This window comes from Podarcis melisellensis (assembly GCF_964234715.1).
Source record: "Podarcis melisellensis genome assembly, chromosome: 10".
Taxonomy (NCBI): Eukaryota; Metazoa; Chordata; class Lepidosauria; order Squamata; family Lacertidae; genus Podarcis; species Podarcis melisellensis.
Window position 1 is genome coordinate 55,903,272 of NC_138542.1, and position 16,863 is coordinate 55,920,134.

Sequence of the window (16,863 nt, forward strand, 5' to 3'; positions counted from 1 at the left end):
AAGGAGCTTGGTGCAGAGCGGTGTCGGACAGCCTGGTAGGACAGAAGCACTTGTTGACTTACTGCTGTTTACAAAGGGAACGGGTGAGGTGGCAGGGCAGGTGGCACAGCACAAATGCACTGGCAAAGCCAACCTGGTGCTCCCGCCAGTGTGTTTGCACCATGCTGCCTTCCTGCTGTTTCACCCATCCTCCTCCTCTCAGTAACCAGCAGTGACTCACCTGCTCTATGCAACTGGCGGAAAGATGCCATGGCATTTATTTGCAGGCTTTTGCTCTCATGTTTAAGAGCAGCCATCCACGCTGCTGAAATAAAGTTACAGGCATTAGGGGGAAAACCCTGAAGAATCCGTTTACTGTGATTAGAGAACGAGGCATATGGAAAGGCTCTCTCCCACATCAAATATAGAATCACAGAATCACTGTGAAGTTGTCACTGTCAATCTGCAGCTTCCTTGCTGAATCCAATAAGCATGCTTAAAGTTGTAACCATAAAGCAGGAATAGGGAACCATCGTCCCGCACAGCCTGCAAATGTCCCGGAAAAAACAGGACATCCCGTTTTCTCACGCGAGGGCACAGCAACCATTTTGGGTGCCGTGAGTCATACAGGAACATGGGTGGGAAGACACACGTCTTGGGATTCCAAGATGTTGTTGTTGTTTTGAATATTTTATTAGTTGAATATAAGAACATATAATCAAATACAAGCAATCAAATACAGTGGGATTCCAAGATATTGATGGGTATGCACCCCTGGCTATTGGCTATGCTGGCAGGGGCTGATGGGAATTGAAGTCCAACAACATGTGGAAAGCCACAGGTTCCGTGGCCCAGCCCCAGAGCAATATTTTAACAGAAATCGTAGACCAAGTAGATGGTGGGTTAGATGCTGGCTTCAGAAGAACGTGGTCTCAGACACAGCTGAGTGATGGACTACAGCTGTAAGGGCTGCTGACCTGCCTCCTGCCATTTTATTTTTAAACTAATCAGTCCCTTTGTCTGCTTTATGTTCCAATAAAAACAATCTAAATTTAACCCAAATGGTATGCATTGTTCCTGTGGGAGGCTGGCTGGGTTCTCCCAAACAGCAAATGAACCAAGTTTTGTTTGGAAGGTACCACTCCAAAATACGGTTGCCTGCCATCTTTTGGGACAACTTTGCCTCATTTCTCCTCTGTGTCTTTCTGCCCCAGCTTCTTCTAAGTGAGCTGCAGATCAACGACGACCTGAAGATCTCTGTCAAAGACGAGGAGCTGGCTTCGATGAGGAAGGCGACTGCATTTGACACTCTCTGCAATGACGTCATCCCTAAAAGCATCACGGACATTCGCCGACTGAATGCCAGGCTGCTGGGCCACCCTGGGGTGCTGAAGAAAGAAGATTTCGAAAGGACAGTGTTGACCATGGTCTACACAGCCTATAGGGCAGCTCAGTCCCAAGGTCACCAGAAAGACACGTGGGCTGAATCCTTTGTGGGTCTCTACAAGGCCCTGAAGCATGACTTGACATTTTCAACCAGCCAGACGTCCTCATCTCAACGGACTTTGTAGTCCAGAGATTTACTTTAATAGGAAGCACATCTGCCTCTTTGCTTTGTTTTTCTATATATATATATAAAGTTTAGGACTGCAGGCGTGGAAAGATTCTTTATTCTCTAGCTCCTCCTAGAGGGCACCTGTTGAAAAATCTTTTACGTGCTTCTGAAATTTCTCCTTGTCTGAATTTCTCCCCGGATTTTGGGAGTTACAAATTGCCTGTGCCTGCTTCTGAAATGGAACCAATGAGTTAAGAATCCTCCTTTCTTATTCTTTTCTCCTTTAAATAAGCTGAATTTTGTATGAAGCCCAGTGAATGCAGAGTTTTCCACAGCCTTTCATGGAGCTAAGTGATTTCCCCAAAGCTCCGCTCAGATTAGTTTGGAAATTAACTGAGTTCTCCCAGAAGGAAAAATGAGACACCTTCCTTTTTTTTTTTTTTTTGCAGAGCCATTCTGAGGACTCAAAACACCTCATCTCAGTCCTGCCAGCCTGCTGTCTCCCAAAACTCTCCTTGCAAGCTGAGCTCAACCCCCAGACACACTTCATTTTCTTTGTCTGACAATCAGTGACCAAATGGGGAGGGCATAGGAGAGAAGGGAATATTGCTCTGTTTCCTTGTTCCCTCCCCAACCTTATTCACATATTACTTCTCTGTAGAGTGCTAATATCCTGGAGTCCCATCCCAAGCTAGGCCTGCTTCAGTTTGTTTCTTATTTTAATGCAAGCCTGCCTGGTTCACATTTTCTGAAACGATGCACCAAACGGCCCTTAAAATTGGGTAAGTGAGAAAGTGGGAGAAACCAAAATGGACAGATGCACCAATCTGTCCATCCCAGCTGACATTAATTTATATAAAGAACCAAGGACAGTTCTCTGGCACCCAACATGCCCCTTTGTTTTCAGATACTATGGTAGCCACAAAGCCCAAAATACCACGGCACACATTTTCTCTCCCACTCACTGGCAAGTGGAATCAGTATAAACCATGCAAAATCTGTATAGGGAAAATTAATGTCCATAGACTTATACATCGAGATCAGTTAACTTTTAGGGTACCCTCATTTTACTTTAAGTGAATGACTCATTGGTTCTTTGATATTCCCTCTTGTTACTCCCTCTAGGTTTATGTGAATGTGCATACAAAGTGTGGCAGTTGCTTTGATACACATACATCCAGGGTCAAAAGGCCTCAGAGTTGTTTGTGCAAACAGCATTGCAGGACATTTTAAAGCATGTCTATTCAGGACCATCCTGTTGTATTTTATGGGTCTTTGCCCCTCATAAGTGTGCATAGAATTGCAGCCTTATTTCCCCCCCCCCTGACTTGAAAACTGGTGAATGTTTGGGATCCACGGTGGAGAAAATACCCATTCAATAAAATTCTCATTGATGAATTCATTAGCTTTTCAGCAGGGAATAATAGGGTTATGCATTGGCTCTGTGTGCACCTCAAGTAATGAGGCAAATTGGGGTGATTCAGGTCCTGATATCATGCTCCTGAGTTAGATCAGGCTATTAGCAGGTGAATTAGGGAATCTCCAGGGAAGTAGTTCTGTTGCCTCGGTTCCCTCATCCCAAAACAGTTCTGTGCATGACCTTCCTTTCCTTTCCTGAAAAATGAAATCAAGTTGAATGGTAAAATGTCTAGCACTTGAGAGGAGAGGGAATAAATAGGAGAGGGGAGATGGGAGATCTTTCATTTTGATGGACATTTTGATTATCTTTTAATCAGTGAATTATTTTCCCAGTGCACTTCACTGTCAGTGATTTAGAGGAGGAATGTTGAAGTAAACATGCGGTCTGCCTTTCTCCTCCATATTCTGGCTGCAAGAACATGGCATAAGTAGTAGGGTTAGACTACTGGGGTCTAAGAAAATAATCCCTTTTCCTAACAAACCATCAGAAATCATAGTGCCCTCTCTTTTTTCTTCAAGAGGGGTACTTCTAGGAAGTGAGGAGTGGGGAGAAAAAACAGTGACTTTTCCATTTTTTATAACAAGATAAAATCACCTAGTATGATAGCCCCTGGACCTATCTGTCCGAACTTTGACAGGTTACTTAACTGTCCTTGTGTCCCCATTTCTCAAATGGATTGCCCCGATCAAATTAAGGGAGGGAATGTGATTTTTTGTTTTCCCACCTGAAAATGGTAGTCTGACCTTGTAGGAGAACTGCTGTAGCTACCTGTCAGAAATTTGGCAGTATTTGTTCCTTCAGAAGTGGGAACTGTGCCTGCAATTTGCATCCATTCCTGGAATAAAATAAAACAGTTAAATACTTTATTTCTTTCAAACAAACAACAAACCACCTGAAATGTTCCCTGCATGGAAACCCCTGGATGGATGTGTTTGAACTTTGGCAGACTTGATCCATTCTGCAAGGGCTATTTGGCCTACAAATTACATCCACTTGTGTGAAAAGAAGTCATAGCTGCTTTTAGATTTCCCATTCTAGTCAATGGGGGCTAAACAGAGCTTCGGACTTAACAGGTCAGATATGGACCCAAATGTCAAACCAGAACAACACAGAGCAGATCTGAAACAGATCACGCTCCTTCGCATTGCTAGATACAGATACAAAATGAATATTGTGGTTTCTTCACATGCCTAGAACATACTTTTGGTTTAGCTTTGTTAAGAGATGATGACACAATTATATTTGCAGTTACCCACTGTAAGAGATGAAGACTGAGTTATCGAGATCTCACTTTCCTTAGAGATTGGAGATGATATTAAAGGAATGGGGAGATAATCCCACAATTTCTGCAAATTAAACGAGGAACCTTAGCAACAGTGGCTTTTGAAGCCCCTTTGCACAGAAATGGTGGAGAGTCAGCATTTATTTTCTAGGAACACTAATATTTATATATATCTCCAAAAACAGAGCACTCGCAGTCAGACTGAAAGGGCCCAAGCAGCGTCAACGTCCTGGTATGGCTCCAAGCCTAGAGCTGACTCTGTGTGGGCTCAGACATCTGTTCAGCAATGGCAGATCAAAGATTCTACTAGCTGTGTAATTACACCATTCCTGGCTGTTCCTGTCCTGTGATTGAGTAACTCTGTGGCGTGAGTCATAATTTTGCTGCATCCCTGCAGAATGAATAGTTTAGTTTAGGTCACATTTGGTCAGCCAGTCAGAGAACCAACAACGGGCAGCTCATCTTGTTTGACATGCAGCGGGGAAAGGAATCCGACTACATGTGTGTAGCAGGACCACATCTGTGTCACGGGACTCCAGTGATGGGACAGCATGCTCCATTGGATCTCAGAGAGTAAAATATCAGTTTGGAGGTGCCAGGCAGAAACAGCTCTGCCCTCTCACTCCTCGTCACCACTCTGCCCGGCTTCTGTTCACCGTCCACTCAAACTAATGCAATAACATGCCATTGCCACCTAGTGTCACACCGAATAGACCAGCAGTGTTGAACCAGTTGACTGTGGTCACCAGGTAGATCGCCAGGGTTCTCCAGATCCATCGTGGGAGTGAAAAAAGAGATTGTCTGGTTGCTCCTGACCGATCGTGATGTGCCCGGCCCCCAGCGCCATGTTTCATTGGCGCCACTTGTATTCCCCTCATCTGTGGTAGAGTGGGGGAAGGAGGGATGGTTGTGGACTGCTTGGTGAGTGATTTTATGATGCAACCCTTTCCTAAATAAAGCTCAACAACTCTGAGCAATGACAATGGGTAGATCACTGCCAGTTTTATTATACAGTCATACCTCATGTTACGTCCGCTTCATGTCACGTTCTTTCAGGTTACGTCCCACAGTGACCCGGAAGTATCAGAAAGGGTTACTTCTGAGTTTTGCCGCTCGCGCATACGCAGAGGTGCAAAATGATGTCATGCACATGCACAGAAGTGGCAAATCGCAACCTGCGCGTGCGCAGACGCACCGCTGAGGGTGGCATTCTTTTCATGTTGTGAAGGGGTCTCCGGAACAGATCCCATTTGCAACCAGAGGTACCACTGTACTGGGAGTAGATCACATCTCTTTAGAGTTGGATGTGCCTGGAGTAGACCAATGCAGCTGCTCACACATTGCCTGCTGGAATGTACAGTCTGCCAGGGATAATTGTCCCTCTGTCTGCCCACTTGGTTAGGGGGATCTTCCCTAAACCTATTTCAAAAAGTAAAAACCAGGAAACCACCCAAATTGTTGAGCTTTTCTTTACAAAAACGCAAAAAAACCCCACACCAAACCACCCCGATTTCTCGGTTTACTTCCTGAAGATCCAGGACAAACCACCGCCTTCTGGAAATTCTCACTGGATTACCAGAGAAGGATGGATAACTGAGATGATGGACTATGCCGAAATGGTGAAAATAACCAGGAAGATCAGAAACCAAGCAGATAATAAATTTAATAAAGAATGGGAAAAAATTATAAGTTACTTAAAAGAACACTGTAAGCAATGACAAACATTGGCAGGATTTTTTTAAAAAACCACTTGCAATGTAACAAGAACTATGGTATGAACTGAGTTTATATGATGCAGTTGGAAAGAATAACTATGGAACCCATGGAGGGGAAATGGAGGGAAGTCTAAGGATTCAGAGAATCCTATTTGTATATAATTATGATCTACATGTGAATGCAAATGGTAAATGTAAAACTGAATAGAATAGTTTAATAATAATAATAATAATAATAATAATAATAATAATAATAATAATAATAATAATAGAAATTCCCCCTGGACATCACTTCCGCCTTTGAAATCCTGGTAATATCTGGGAAATCCCAGACGTATGACAGTCCTACCTAAACATGCTGTCTGTGGTGCATTGGAAGAAGGCAGTTAGGAGAGACAGACAGCCCAGGTCAGCAGAATACAAGAATCGCCACCACTAGGGTGCTGACTCTGCTGAAACTGCTCCATAGACCTGAGATTAGCTGCCTAGATGCCAGATTGTTGTGCGTAGGAATTCAGAGGTGTCGAAGCGACTGCAAGTGTTCCCATTGACAATAAAGAGCTAACTCTCTGCCATGTGTACTCCTTGGCTGCGAAGCGCCATTCCCTTCTAGGCAATCTTACAGGGAGTCACATGCCAGTGCTGGGCAGGGCCAGAGCCAAAGGTAGACCGAGCAACACATGTATATTTTAAACTCATACAACCCCTCTATCCCCCATTGAGGAAAGCAAGAGGCATTATCAAAGTTCTAGGACACATTCCAGCCGGACAAAAACACTTGGGGGGGGGGCAAAGAAGGGGGAGAGTGCCAAGGTCCAGAGAGAGGCATTTGGCCTTCAGGCCTGGGCTTCATCACCCCTTCTTTATATAGAGAGCCATTGTTAAACTCTAAAGCACATTTCCCAGCACAGTGGGATTTCTCCCACAGTCAAAATGGAGTGTTGTTGATTTAAGAGCCGGAGTTGCTAGCTCTCTGAATAATACATATACAAACAAAGCATAAAACACCCTCGGGCTCCCAGTGGATCAATGAACCTTATAAATAACTCTTACAACCCTCTGCTTCTTGCTTCTAAAATAGAGCTTTGTTGGCTTCCACTCTCTTTTACTGTGGGTAATGTCAGAAGCACAAAATATGGGAATGACATCCATAAAGGTCTATTTTATTTACTAAAGCATCTCTAATGAAGAAGCAAAACACCCGTGCTTTGAGGCATGCTTGAATTCAAGGTACATTTATCAGTGGAGATAAGCAACAAGGCCAGCAGAAAGTGCACACAAGGTATTTAAAAGCCCTTATCACCACCATCTAATTTAGTTTTCTTTTTAAAAGAAAAGTCTTTCCAGGTGCCCAGGAAAGCTAGGGAGGTAACCAGGAGATAATGAACTGGTCACCAAGCATATCCTTAGAGCAGGAATGCAGGCATACCCTCCAACATTTCTCCAATTAAAATAGGGCCGTCCCATTCCATAATGATAATTTTACTATTTATACCCCACACAACTGATTGGGTTGCCCCAGCCACTCTGGGCAGCTTCCAACATATATAAAAACATGGCAAAATATTGAATATTGGGGGGGGGGGCATTCCCTACACAGGATTGCCTTCAAATGGCTCGGGAGCTGAACAACTCCATCCCCTCCAACATTTATCCAATGAAAATAGGGGAAAGTGGGACATTCTGGGATCTAACCAGAAACTGGGATGGCTTCTGTAAATCAGGGACGTCCCTGAAAAATAGGAACACCTGGAGGGTCTGGGAATATAGAACTTAGGGAAGGGAATTCCACAGAGGCCATCTTGTCGAAAATCCAGAAATGGCATTAGCAGGCTTAAATTACAGAAAGATAAATGTCAGCTGAATGTTGTAAGATACTTGATGGTAAGAGTCACTTGACAATGGAACTGACTAGCTAAAGCATTGGTCTTAGACTAGTGGGTGGATCCACTAACAGATCATGGCCTGATCTAAGGCATGTTGCAACAACAGCATCTCTCTCCCTATCCCCAAATGCATTTCTGGGTTAAAAGTGGATCCCACGTCAGAAAAGGCCAAAGACTACTGACCTAGAGGGATGATGAGCTGTCCGGTGCTGGAAGTCTTCAGGTAGGTTCCTCTGGATTTCCTACTTTGAGAAGAAGCATGCACACGAGATGACAATGATGCAGCTGACCTTCTGTCAAAAGATGCCGATTTTACTCAAAAACAACAACACATTGGCAACGTGCCCCAGATTCTGGCCATTAATGAAGTTGCACACATAATTCTGGCAGCAAGCACAGAACCAAGAAAGCTCATCCAGCATTTTATTTTATTTTTAATTCCAGTCAGTTGAAAACAACCCTAATTTCAAGTTTCATTGATTTCTAACTAAATGCCAGTCCTCTATGAACTCATCTACTCATTGCTTGGGACTGGGGGAGTCACTTTCAAAATATATTAGTACTTTTCCTCTTTGGAATGGGGAGGTTTACCACTTCACATCTTTTTGCTATGAACTGTTTTTTTAAGCTTTCTTCTTTGGTACATTAAAAACCTCTGGCACATGAACAAAGAAGGAAGCCATTAAGGGTCGCAAGTCTCATTTATGCATCTATACATTTAATAAATGCATTTGTTTACATGATTTTTACCCCACTCTCCAGCCAGAAAAGGCTCCCAGAGGGGGAAAGTCATTGCCCTCAAGTAGGGCTGGGCAAATCCGTCACTTTTGGTTTCTCTCACTCTCTCACTTTTCCAATCTTCAATTCCATTCTTCACCTTTTTTGCATCAGTTTGCTTTTTTAAAAAGAAAAATAAAAAGTTCTCAAGAAAATTCACCAGCATTTCTGTGGAAATTTCTCATAACATACACATTTATGCATGTAATTTTCTCTAATATACACATTTCTCCTAGGCAGAGTCTTCCTGCAAAATTCAGAAAAGTTCAAATTTCGATCAGGGCTGTGTTTCGGTTTACATTCTGTTTCAAAAAGAGAAAAAGAGAGAATCAGGTAGATTCACCCAGGCTAGGAATGAGTAAATTCCAGGGCAACAGGCAAAGTGTGGTGTGGCCAATAAATAAATAAAAAATAAAAGCTAGCTAGCTTTTTTTCGCCTGGGACACGGGTGGCGCTGTGGGTTAACCACAGAGCCTAGGACTTGCCGATCAGAAGGTTGGCGATTTGAATCCCCATGACGGGGTGAGCTCCCATTGCTCAGTCCCAGCTCCTGCCAACCTAGCAGTTCGAAAGCACGTCAAAGTGCAAGTAGATAAATAGGTACCACTCCAGCGGGAAGGTAAACAGTGTTTCCCTGCGCTGCTCTTGTTCGCCAGAAGCAGCTTAGTCATGCTGGCCACATGACCCGGAAGCTGTACGCTGGCTCCCTCGGTCAATAAAGCGAGATGAGCGCCGCAACCCCAGAGTCAGTCACGACTGGACCTAATGGTCAGGGATCCCTTTACCTTTACATACAGGATTGCCTTCCGACAGCTCGGGCATCAGATAACTCCATACCCTCCAACATTTCTCCAATGAAAATAGGGACGTCCTAAGGAAAAGTGGGACATTCCGGGATCAAATCAGAAACTGGGACGGCTTCTCTAAATCAGGGATGTCCCTGGAAAATAGGGTCTGAAAGCAGGTGCTCTACCACTGAGTTGTGGCCCTTCGTCAAATATTTCTCTACTATAATCGTCTCCCACAGAGACTGAACTGCTTGAGAACATGAGGCAGGAGCCAAAGGTTACAGAACGACATGGCCCCTAACTAATATTATGGGCACCGCTATTTGTACAGGCCTGCTTTATCGGTTTTAATGGCTAAAGTTGCAACTGGCGAACAACGTGAGGTAAAAAGTGAATCATTTCGCATTGCCAGTGGGGAGTTTATATTTTCACAGCCATTCCTTGGCCTTGAAGCAGTCACACTGCCCAGCAGCTGAGGTGGGTGGTGGGGCCAGGGGTTGAGGGGAGGGAGGGAATAGCACTTGTCTTGGAAGGATATTGGTTTCCTCCAATGCCATCCTCTTAGCAGGCGGAGTTGGGCTCCTTTCCATCCCTCCCATTGGTGAGCTGCAATAGGTCGGGACTTCCCCTCAAGTTTTTATCTCAAGATGAAGGTAATCTGTGTAAGAATTGCTTCTCTGTGCATTCCCTGAGAACTGCTGATCTGAGGGTAGGGAGGGAAAGGAGCAGAAAGATAATCTTTAAGCAGTTGAGAAATGTTACAGGAAAGAATGCAAAAAGCATAAAGGGAGAGTGAGGGAGAGAAAATAGTTTTTTTTTTAAGCTGTGGATTTTCTTCCCTATTTTAATTTGTGCTAAACTGAATGCTAACTCTTTAGTTGAGGTGCACCTGAAAGTGGGCATACCTGCAAGAAGAAGAAAGCGAGGCTCAAGAAAACGTTTGGGTTTCTGCCTACCTGATTCATACTCCAAGCAAACAAACGTGATGCGAGGCGAAAAGAAAATGGACTCCACGGAGGCCGCCTGGTGATTTTCCTGGTGGTGGTCAGAAGCAAGAACATTATGTTCCTCAGACACTTATGGTGCGATGGTCATGAGGAGGCACTAGGCAGTCCTACATAAAGGCAGAGACTCTCCAATGCATTTTGCAACGTCCCCTTGAAGGAGAAAAGAAGCAAGAGCCGCCAATCACTCTTCCGTAGAAGGAGGGAACCATTTTCCCAGGGCTGGAGGAAGACCCTGAGGATTCCCATTGGGTCATCAAGGAGATACACCAGGAACAGAAGGATGACAGTAGTCAAGGAGCTGCTCCGTGCCAGAAACCTGTTGCTGGTTATCCTGATTCCACTCTTGTTGCTTCCTTTGCCTCTCTTATATCCCAGCAGTGTAAGTACTTTGCTTCCCCGCCCTCTCATTTTCACCATAACTGGATTGGGAGCCAGTCTGGTATAGTGGTTAGAGTGCTGGACCAGAACCAGGATTCATCCCATTTCCTCTTAGCCATGAAACTCACTGGGTGACCTGGGAGCCAGTCACTCAAGCTCAGCCTAGCCTACCTTCACAGGGTTGTGTTGAGGATAAAACAGGGAAGAGGAGAAATATTTGTGCCACCTTGAGCTCCTGGTAGGAAAGGTGGGTTATAACTGTGATAAATAAATTAATGTGCTCAAGAGTTAGCAGGCCATCTAGGCAAAGCATTCTTGGGAAGCGGCCAGGAAAGTGTATGCGGGGGAGCAGGGAGAGTTGCGGTGCAATCCTCTACTCAGAAGTAAGCCCTATTGAATAAGTGGGGTTCGAATGCAACATTAAGGTGGCAGCCCCTTTGCCTCCGTTGCATGGGAACTCCATAGGACGCAACTCAGCCTTGATTATTTATTTCATTGAGGAATCACTTCTCGAAGCAACTTTGCAATGCAACAAAAACATCTCTAAGACAATTGTGTGTGCAAAAGGAGTTAAAACAGTTGTATATATAAAAACAAAAACAGTTCTAAATATATAAATTAAATTCTTATAGCAAATTGTTCTGGATTCCAGCTTTACTCCAATGAAAATGATGCTGTTTCCAGGGTGGACTCATAGAAATGTAAAGTTGGAAGGGGATCAAAGAACCCTTGACAGATGAATATCCAAGCTTTGTTTATAATCCTCCAATGAAGGAGGCAGTCCGTTCCACTGCCAAACAGCTCTTACAGTCAGAAAATTCTTCCTAATGTTTAGTCAGAATCTCCTTTCTTGTGATTTGGATCCACTGGTTCAGGTCCTCTGGAGCAGCAGAAAACAAACTTGCTCCATCATCCATGTGACAGCCCTTCAGATATTTGAAGATGTTATAGAGCTTTGAGGATGGAATGCTCAGGAGGTTTTTGGTTGTTGAAGCTAAGTGATGCTTGTACTATATTCTAGGCCAGCCTTTCTCAGCCTTGGCTCCCCAGATGTTGTTGGACTACAACTCCCACCATCCCTAGCTAGCAGGGATGATGGGAGTTGTAGTCCAACAACATCTGGGGACCCAAGGTTGAGAAAGGCTGCTCAAGGTTGAGGCCATGTGGTGTTAATGTGTCCCACGTTGTTGGATCTGTTGCATTATCCGTAGCTTCTCAGAAGTGTTCAGCAAACTTGCTTGACGTGCTGTTTGATGCTTTCATTGTCTGCCAGCCTATCTATTTATCTATCATCTACAAGCTAAAACAAATATATAAAAACCATTTCAAATCCAATACTGATACTCACTTGTAATGAGAAAAAATGTGCTCTGCACATGCCCAGAAACATGCTGTGATTACATGCAGGGCTGAGCAGCCATGTGCCTTTTTCCAATTAAGTCCTGTTTACAGTCTTGGATTCTAGATTTAAATATGCAGCTGTGAGTGCAAAAATACATGAGGAGAGGGATACAGTTCTCCTTGGTCTCCTGTGATAATCTTAATCAAAGAATGAAGCTGAGTTGCATTATCATTTGAACTGAAGGAAAAGGCAGATGAAATTTCCTCATTAATTTTGGAGACGAGTTTCCTTTTGCAAATGAATTTGCACTGCCGCAAATGCTCTCTAGGAAGGCAGCGTCGCTAACTTGGCGGTGTTTGTTTTAATGAAGTCGAGTTGCACCTTTTGATTAATTTGTTTGCAACTTGTTTAATTAATGGTGTCCCCTTGTTTATCAGGGTTGGAGTGAACAAATGAACAAATTGGCAAATTAGGCAAAGTCGAAGTCAGCTAAAACAAATTTCAACCTCATTAAACAAGTAAACGAAGAGCGAGGCAAAGGAAGATAAATGAGGTTTTTTCCCTTTCCTATTGCCTCTCTTGAGCTGACAAGAGTTAAGCAATTACAAGCTTACAGACCTGGTGCGATGATGAAGATGGAATGACGGCATGATGAATTTAAAAAATCAAATTAGCCAGCAGGTAGTTACTTAATATAGAACTAAATAAGGGATGGGCAAGTCTGCTTCCAGTCCATTTTACTTTTGTATGCTTTTTGCCCACAATTCTGTTCCATTCCTGCATTAATCTGCATTTCATATTCATATTTAAATGTGTATTTTCCTCTGAAAATATCTTTTGAAATTGGGAGTGGCAAACCCTTTTCAGCTCAAGGGCTGCATTCCCTCCTGGGCAATGTTCTGAGGGCCACATATGAGTGGTAGGCGGGGCCAGAGGAAAAAGTGGGTGGGGCAAGCAGGGAAAATTTTACCTTTGCACAGTAGGCTAGTTTCACGGAGCCCTCTATCTCCTCCACCTGAACAAGCAGTGGGCATTACCAGTGCTTAAGGGCACATTCCAGTCTGACAAAAGCATTCAGGGTGCAAAGCAGAGCTAATAAGTGGGATGGCCCAGAGAGGGGGGGGTTGGTGGCCTTGGGAGGGTTACGAGGGACAGAGGCAGAGGCCTACAGGGCCACCATGACTTAAATGCATATTTTGCTATATTTAAACCTCTGAGAACTGTATCACAAAATTTAGAGAAATGCAAAATCAAGTGGATTGCTATGGGCCGTTCTGCACCTTAGTCCGTAGAGGCACAGAACAGGAAATTCCATATATTTATTTCATGGAAACATTTATACGCTTCCCTTCTAATGCCCACGAATCACTCACGATGCCCCACATACAGCTTAAAATCACAATTTTAGATCAGTGGGGAAACGGCTGTTAGAAACACTCAAAGAATAGTTAAAATCAGCCACAAGCTGGAAACCAGCTTAAAGCACATGCCAATATTCCACATGCCTGGATAGATTTGCCGAAACCTAATTGCTTTTAGCGGGTGCTGAAAAGATTACAGTGAAGGTGCCTGCCTCAGTTTCCAAAGTGCAGGCGCAGCAACACCAAAAGAGAGATTTCTTGCAACTGCTGAATGAGTATTGTGTGAAACCTGTAACAGTTCCAAAGGGGTTTGAGTGGGCATGCATGGAGTAAAGCAATCCTGCAGGTAAACTGTGACAGGCTTTATATACTAGTAGTAACACCTTTGAACTTGGCCAAGCAGCAGACTGGCAACCAGTGCAGGTTTCTGGACTGAGGTGCTCAATGCTCAACCTCCCCTTGTTCTTTAGCTGCAGCAGTTGGTTGTCAGGGCTATAGTGCCCCTGCAGTTGGAAGTTCTCTTTGGCTATCATGGCAGAGAAGTGGTAATAAACCTCTTCTCTGTGGTTTTGTGAATTCATGGAATTGTCTGAAGCTGTGCCGATGAGAGTGGAAGGGCACCAGGTTGGAAAAGGTGGCCTTAGGATTGGGAACCGTAACTCAAGTCAGAAACATCATGCTATTAAATGTGCTTGATCCGATTCAATTCAACTATAGGCCTTGGTACCTCTCTTTCTCACTCCCTGCTCACTTTAATTCTTTTGTAAAAGCCTAAAAATTCAATTAAACCATTCCTGGTTTTTCTCCAGTTTTCTCCATGCATGTCTCTCTTGCGCAGAGCAAAACACAAGATGGATGTTTGCACGCTTTGCTCTCAGAGCTTTCTACAAGCTCCACTCATATCTCCATCCAGACATGCAAGAGATATTATTATACTTCAAGGACACATTCCAGCCAAACAAACACACTTGAGAAAGTTGCAGGGCAGGGACAGTGTGTATTTTTATGTTGTGGACTGTCCCATGCTCTTTGGATAAAGGATGATACAATATAAATAATATAATAGACAGTAAACCCACAACTGACGTGCCTTTAACTCGTGTGCATTCAGCTTTACATGCTTGGCAAAAAAAAAAGATTAAAGGGGAGGAGGCTGGCAATGACTTTGGCAATCCCACCCATTATTGAACCCAATATGTTTTGATGATATGCGATTTTGGCTTTAGGCACAATCCCCAGAATGTAATTCCCAGATAAATTGCAGGGCTTCCTGTTATATTATGTGTTATATGTAGATTTGCAAAAATGTGTATATTAGGGGAAATTGCTTACCGTATTATTATTTATTAAATTTCACCCAAAGACCACAGGGCAGTTGACAACATAAAAACACAAAAATACACAACATAGTAACAAACAAAAACAATAAACAAAATGCAGAATGATGCGGAAATGTTGAGAGCTGAACTTGGGAGAAATGAGAAACTGAAATGAACAGATGGCCATCTGCCATGGGTTCGTTAGTTGAGAGTCCTGCATTGTAGGGGGTTGGACTAGGTTTTCTTCCAACTCTACAGTTCTGTGAAATCGGCAGATTCACTCATGCTGAATGATAAGGCATCGAACCAGCACCCAGGTATCCCATGTGTCCACTGGTTTCCAAAACACCATCTTTAGAAGCGAAACACAGCTGCAGTGCTCCCCTCCCTCTGGAGGATCATAAGCTGAAGTTTAGAATGACTAATCAAACTGATCCTTTTGTGTTCTGCACGAAGAATCGAAGCACAGACAATAATTTAACATTGCGTAACTCAATCAGAAAGAAAACCCTGCAGTCTTTCTCGGTGGATCAAGTGGAATGGAAAGAAATTAGCGCAGAGTGCCTACTCACAAGTGGCTTCTAAGCACTTCTTCATTAAATAGCCCAGTTATCCGATAGCCTAGTTACTTGATCATTAAATAGCCCCACGGAGGCCGATTATGGTTTAGCTGAGATTAATAAAATGGCTGTTGTGAATCACTTTTCTTCCTGACGGCTTGCCAGTCAGCCCTTGGCTGTTAGTCATCATGTCTGCATGGCATCTTGAGGTCCAAAAGTAGTGTGGCAGTGGACAGCTGCTGCTGTGAAGAGACAATGGGAGAGGTTTATTGTCCTCATGCCCTGACTCTGAGCTTCCTGGAAGAACCTGATTAGATGCTGTGGGAATGAGATGGTCAATGGTTTGGTCTGATGTAGGAATGTAGGAAGCTGTCTTATACAGAGTCAAACTACTGGCACATCTAGCATCGTCTGTGTTGATAGACTGCAGCTTCCCCAGGTTTAAGGCAGGAGTCCTTCCCAATTGTCCTTCCCAAATCTGGAGGTGCCAGAACCAGGGACCTTCTGCATGCAAGACCACTCTACCACTGAGCTTCAGTCCTTCCCTGTAAGAGGGTTCATTATTATTATTATTATTATTATTATTATCAACATCATCATCATCATCATCATCATTACCTTTAACCATAGCAGTTCTAAAGCTGCTCAAAAAACCAGCCACAATGTGTTGATTAAAACCTGAGAAAATGTAGCTCTTTAAACCACCTGCCTATATTATACGAAGCAGGTGCCAGGCAAATGTCATTTTACATGATCTTAAAACACCCGCAGTCCATATAGGTTCTCTACAGACAGGTTTGTGAGGCTGGTGGGAGAGCTTTGCTTTCTTCTTCCCTTACCTATGAAAAGAAGGAAGGAAGACCAGGTTTCTTCCATTCACAATTCTTCTAAGCCCAGTTAGTCATTCTGAACTAGCCAGATCCCAAATATTATTGAATCACATCTCAAGAAGTAGCTCCACCTGGGATTTCCAGTGATACTATCACTAGACATCTGGCGACCAATAGAAAAAGTTTTGAATCTTTATGCTGGGGTTGCCATATTAATTACAAAAACACAAAAAAGCAAGATTTTTTAATTGACTTGCCTAAAATCCAGGACAAAGCACCACCTTTCAGAAATCACCCCCCCCCCCATATGTCAATTTCGCCTTTGAAATTCTGGACCTATGGCAGCCCTACTTTATACTGGATAGTACGGTAGTAGGGGTCTTCTTATGTTTAGCCACTTTGATACTTGCTTTGGTTTATTGTTTCATTTTTGACATTCATAAGCTGCTTTGCTAGTAGAATATCCATTCTTTACATATGAAAGATGCATACATTAAGCCTCATTTAAATCTGTTCTTAAAATCCATGTCTGCAAAGTCTTTCCTGGCTAAATGAATCTTTCCTCTCCCCTGAGTATCTGTTGCCACTTAATGAGCCCCTTGATCCATTCTCTGTCACATCCAACCTTATCCTCCCTCTTTGGGGTGGGGGGGGCAGGGGGTGC

General features: G+C 43.5%; 2 protein-coding genes and 1 long non-coding RNA gene across 6 annotated transcripts in view; 2 read left to right on the forward strand and 1 right to left on the reverse strand.

Annotated features, from left to right (window-relative positions):
* The window catches only part of FAM180A (family with sequence similarity 180 member A), a 16,503-nt gene extending 13,567 nt beyond the window's left edge, over window positions 1–2,936 (forward strand). Inside the window, exons 3-4 of one of the 2 annotated variants that reach the window (XR_014172163.1) lie at window positions 1,194–1,784; window positions 1,984–2,936. Coding sequence is in view for 1 of the 2 variants with exons in the window: in XM_081927493.1 (XP_081783619.1) it covers window positions 1,194–1,550 (357 nt within the window). In the remaining variant the exon portion in view is untranslated. Of the gene's footprint in view, window positions 1–1,193 lie in introns of both variants that reach the window. The other variant, XM_081927493.1, reaches the window with a different exon arrangement.
* LOC309378887 lies at window positions 2,854–15,597 on the reverse strand. 2 transcript variants are annotated; one of them, XR_014172252.1, is made up of 2 exons: window positions 15,378–15,597; window positions 2,854–3,789 (listed from the first exon to the last, which is right to left on the reverse strand). It is a non-coding gene; the product is annotated as an uncharacterized lncRNA (long non-coding RNA). The 2 variants fall into 2 exon arrangements; XR_014172253.1 differs by lacking the exon at window positions 15,378–15,597 and adding an exon at window positions 8,021–8,074.
* The window catches only part of SLC13A4 (solute carrier family 13 member 4), a 38,989-nt gene continuing 32,160 nt past the window's right edge, over window positions 10,035–16,863 (forward strand). The window contains exon 1 of one of the 2 annotated variants that reach the window (XM_081927042.1): window positions 10,035–10,055. In XM_081927042.1, coding sequence (XP_081783168.1) covers window positions 10,050–10,055 — 6 coding nt within the window. In that variant the 5' untranslated portion in view covers window positions 10,035–10,049. The other variant, XM_081927041.1, reaches the window with a different exon arrangement.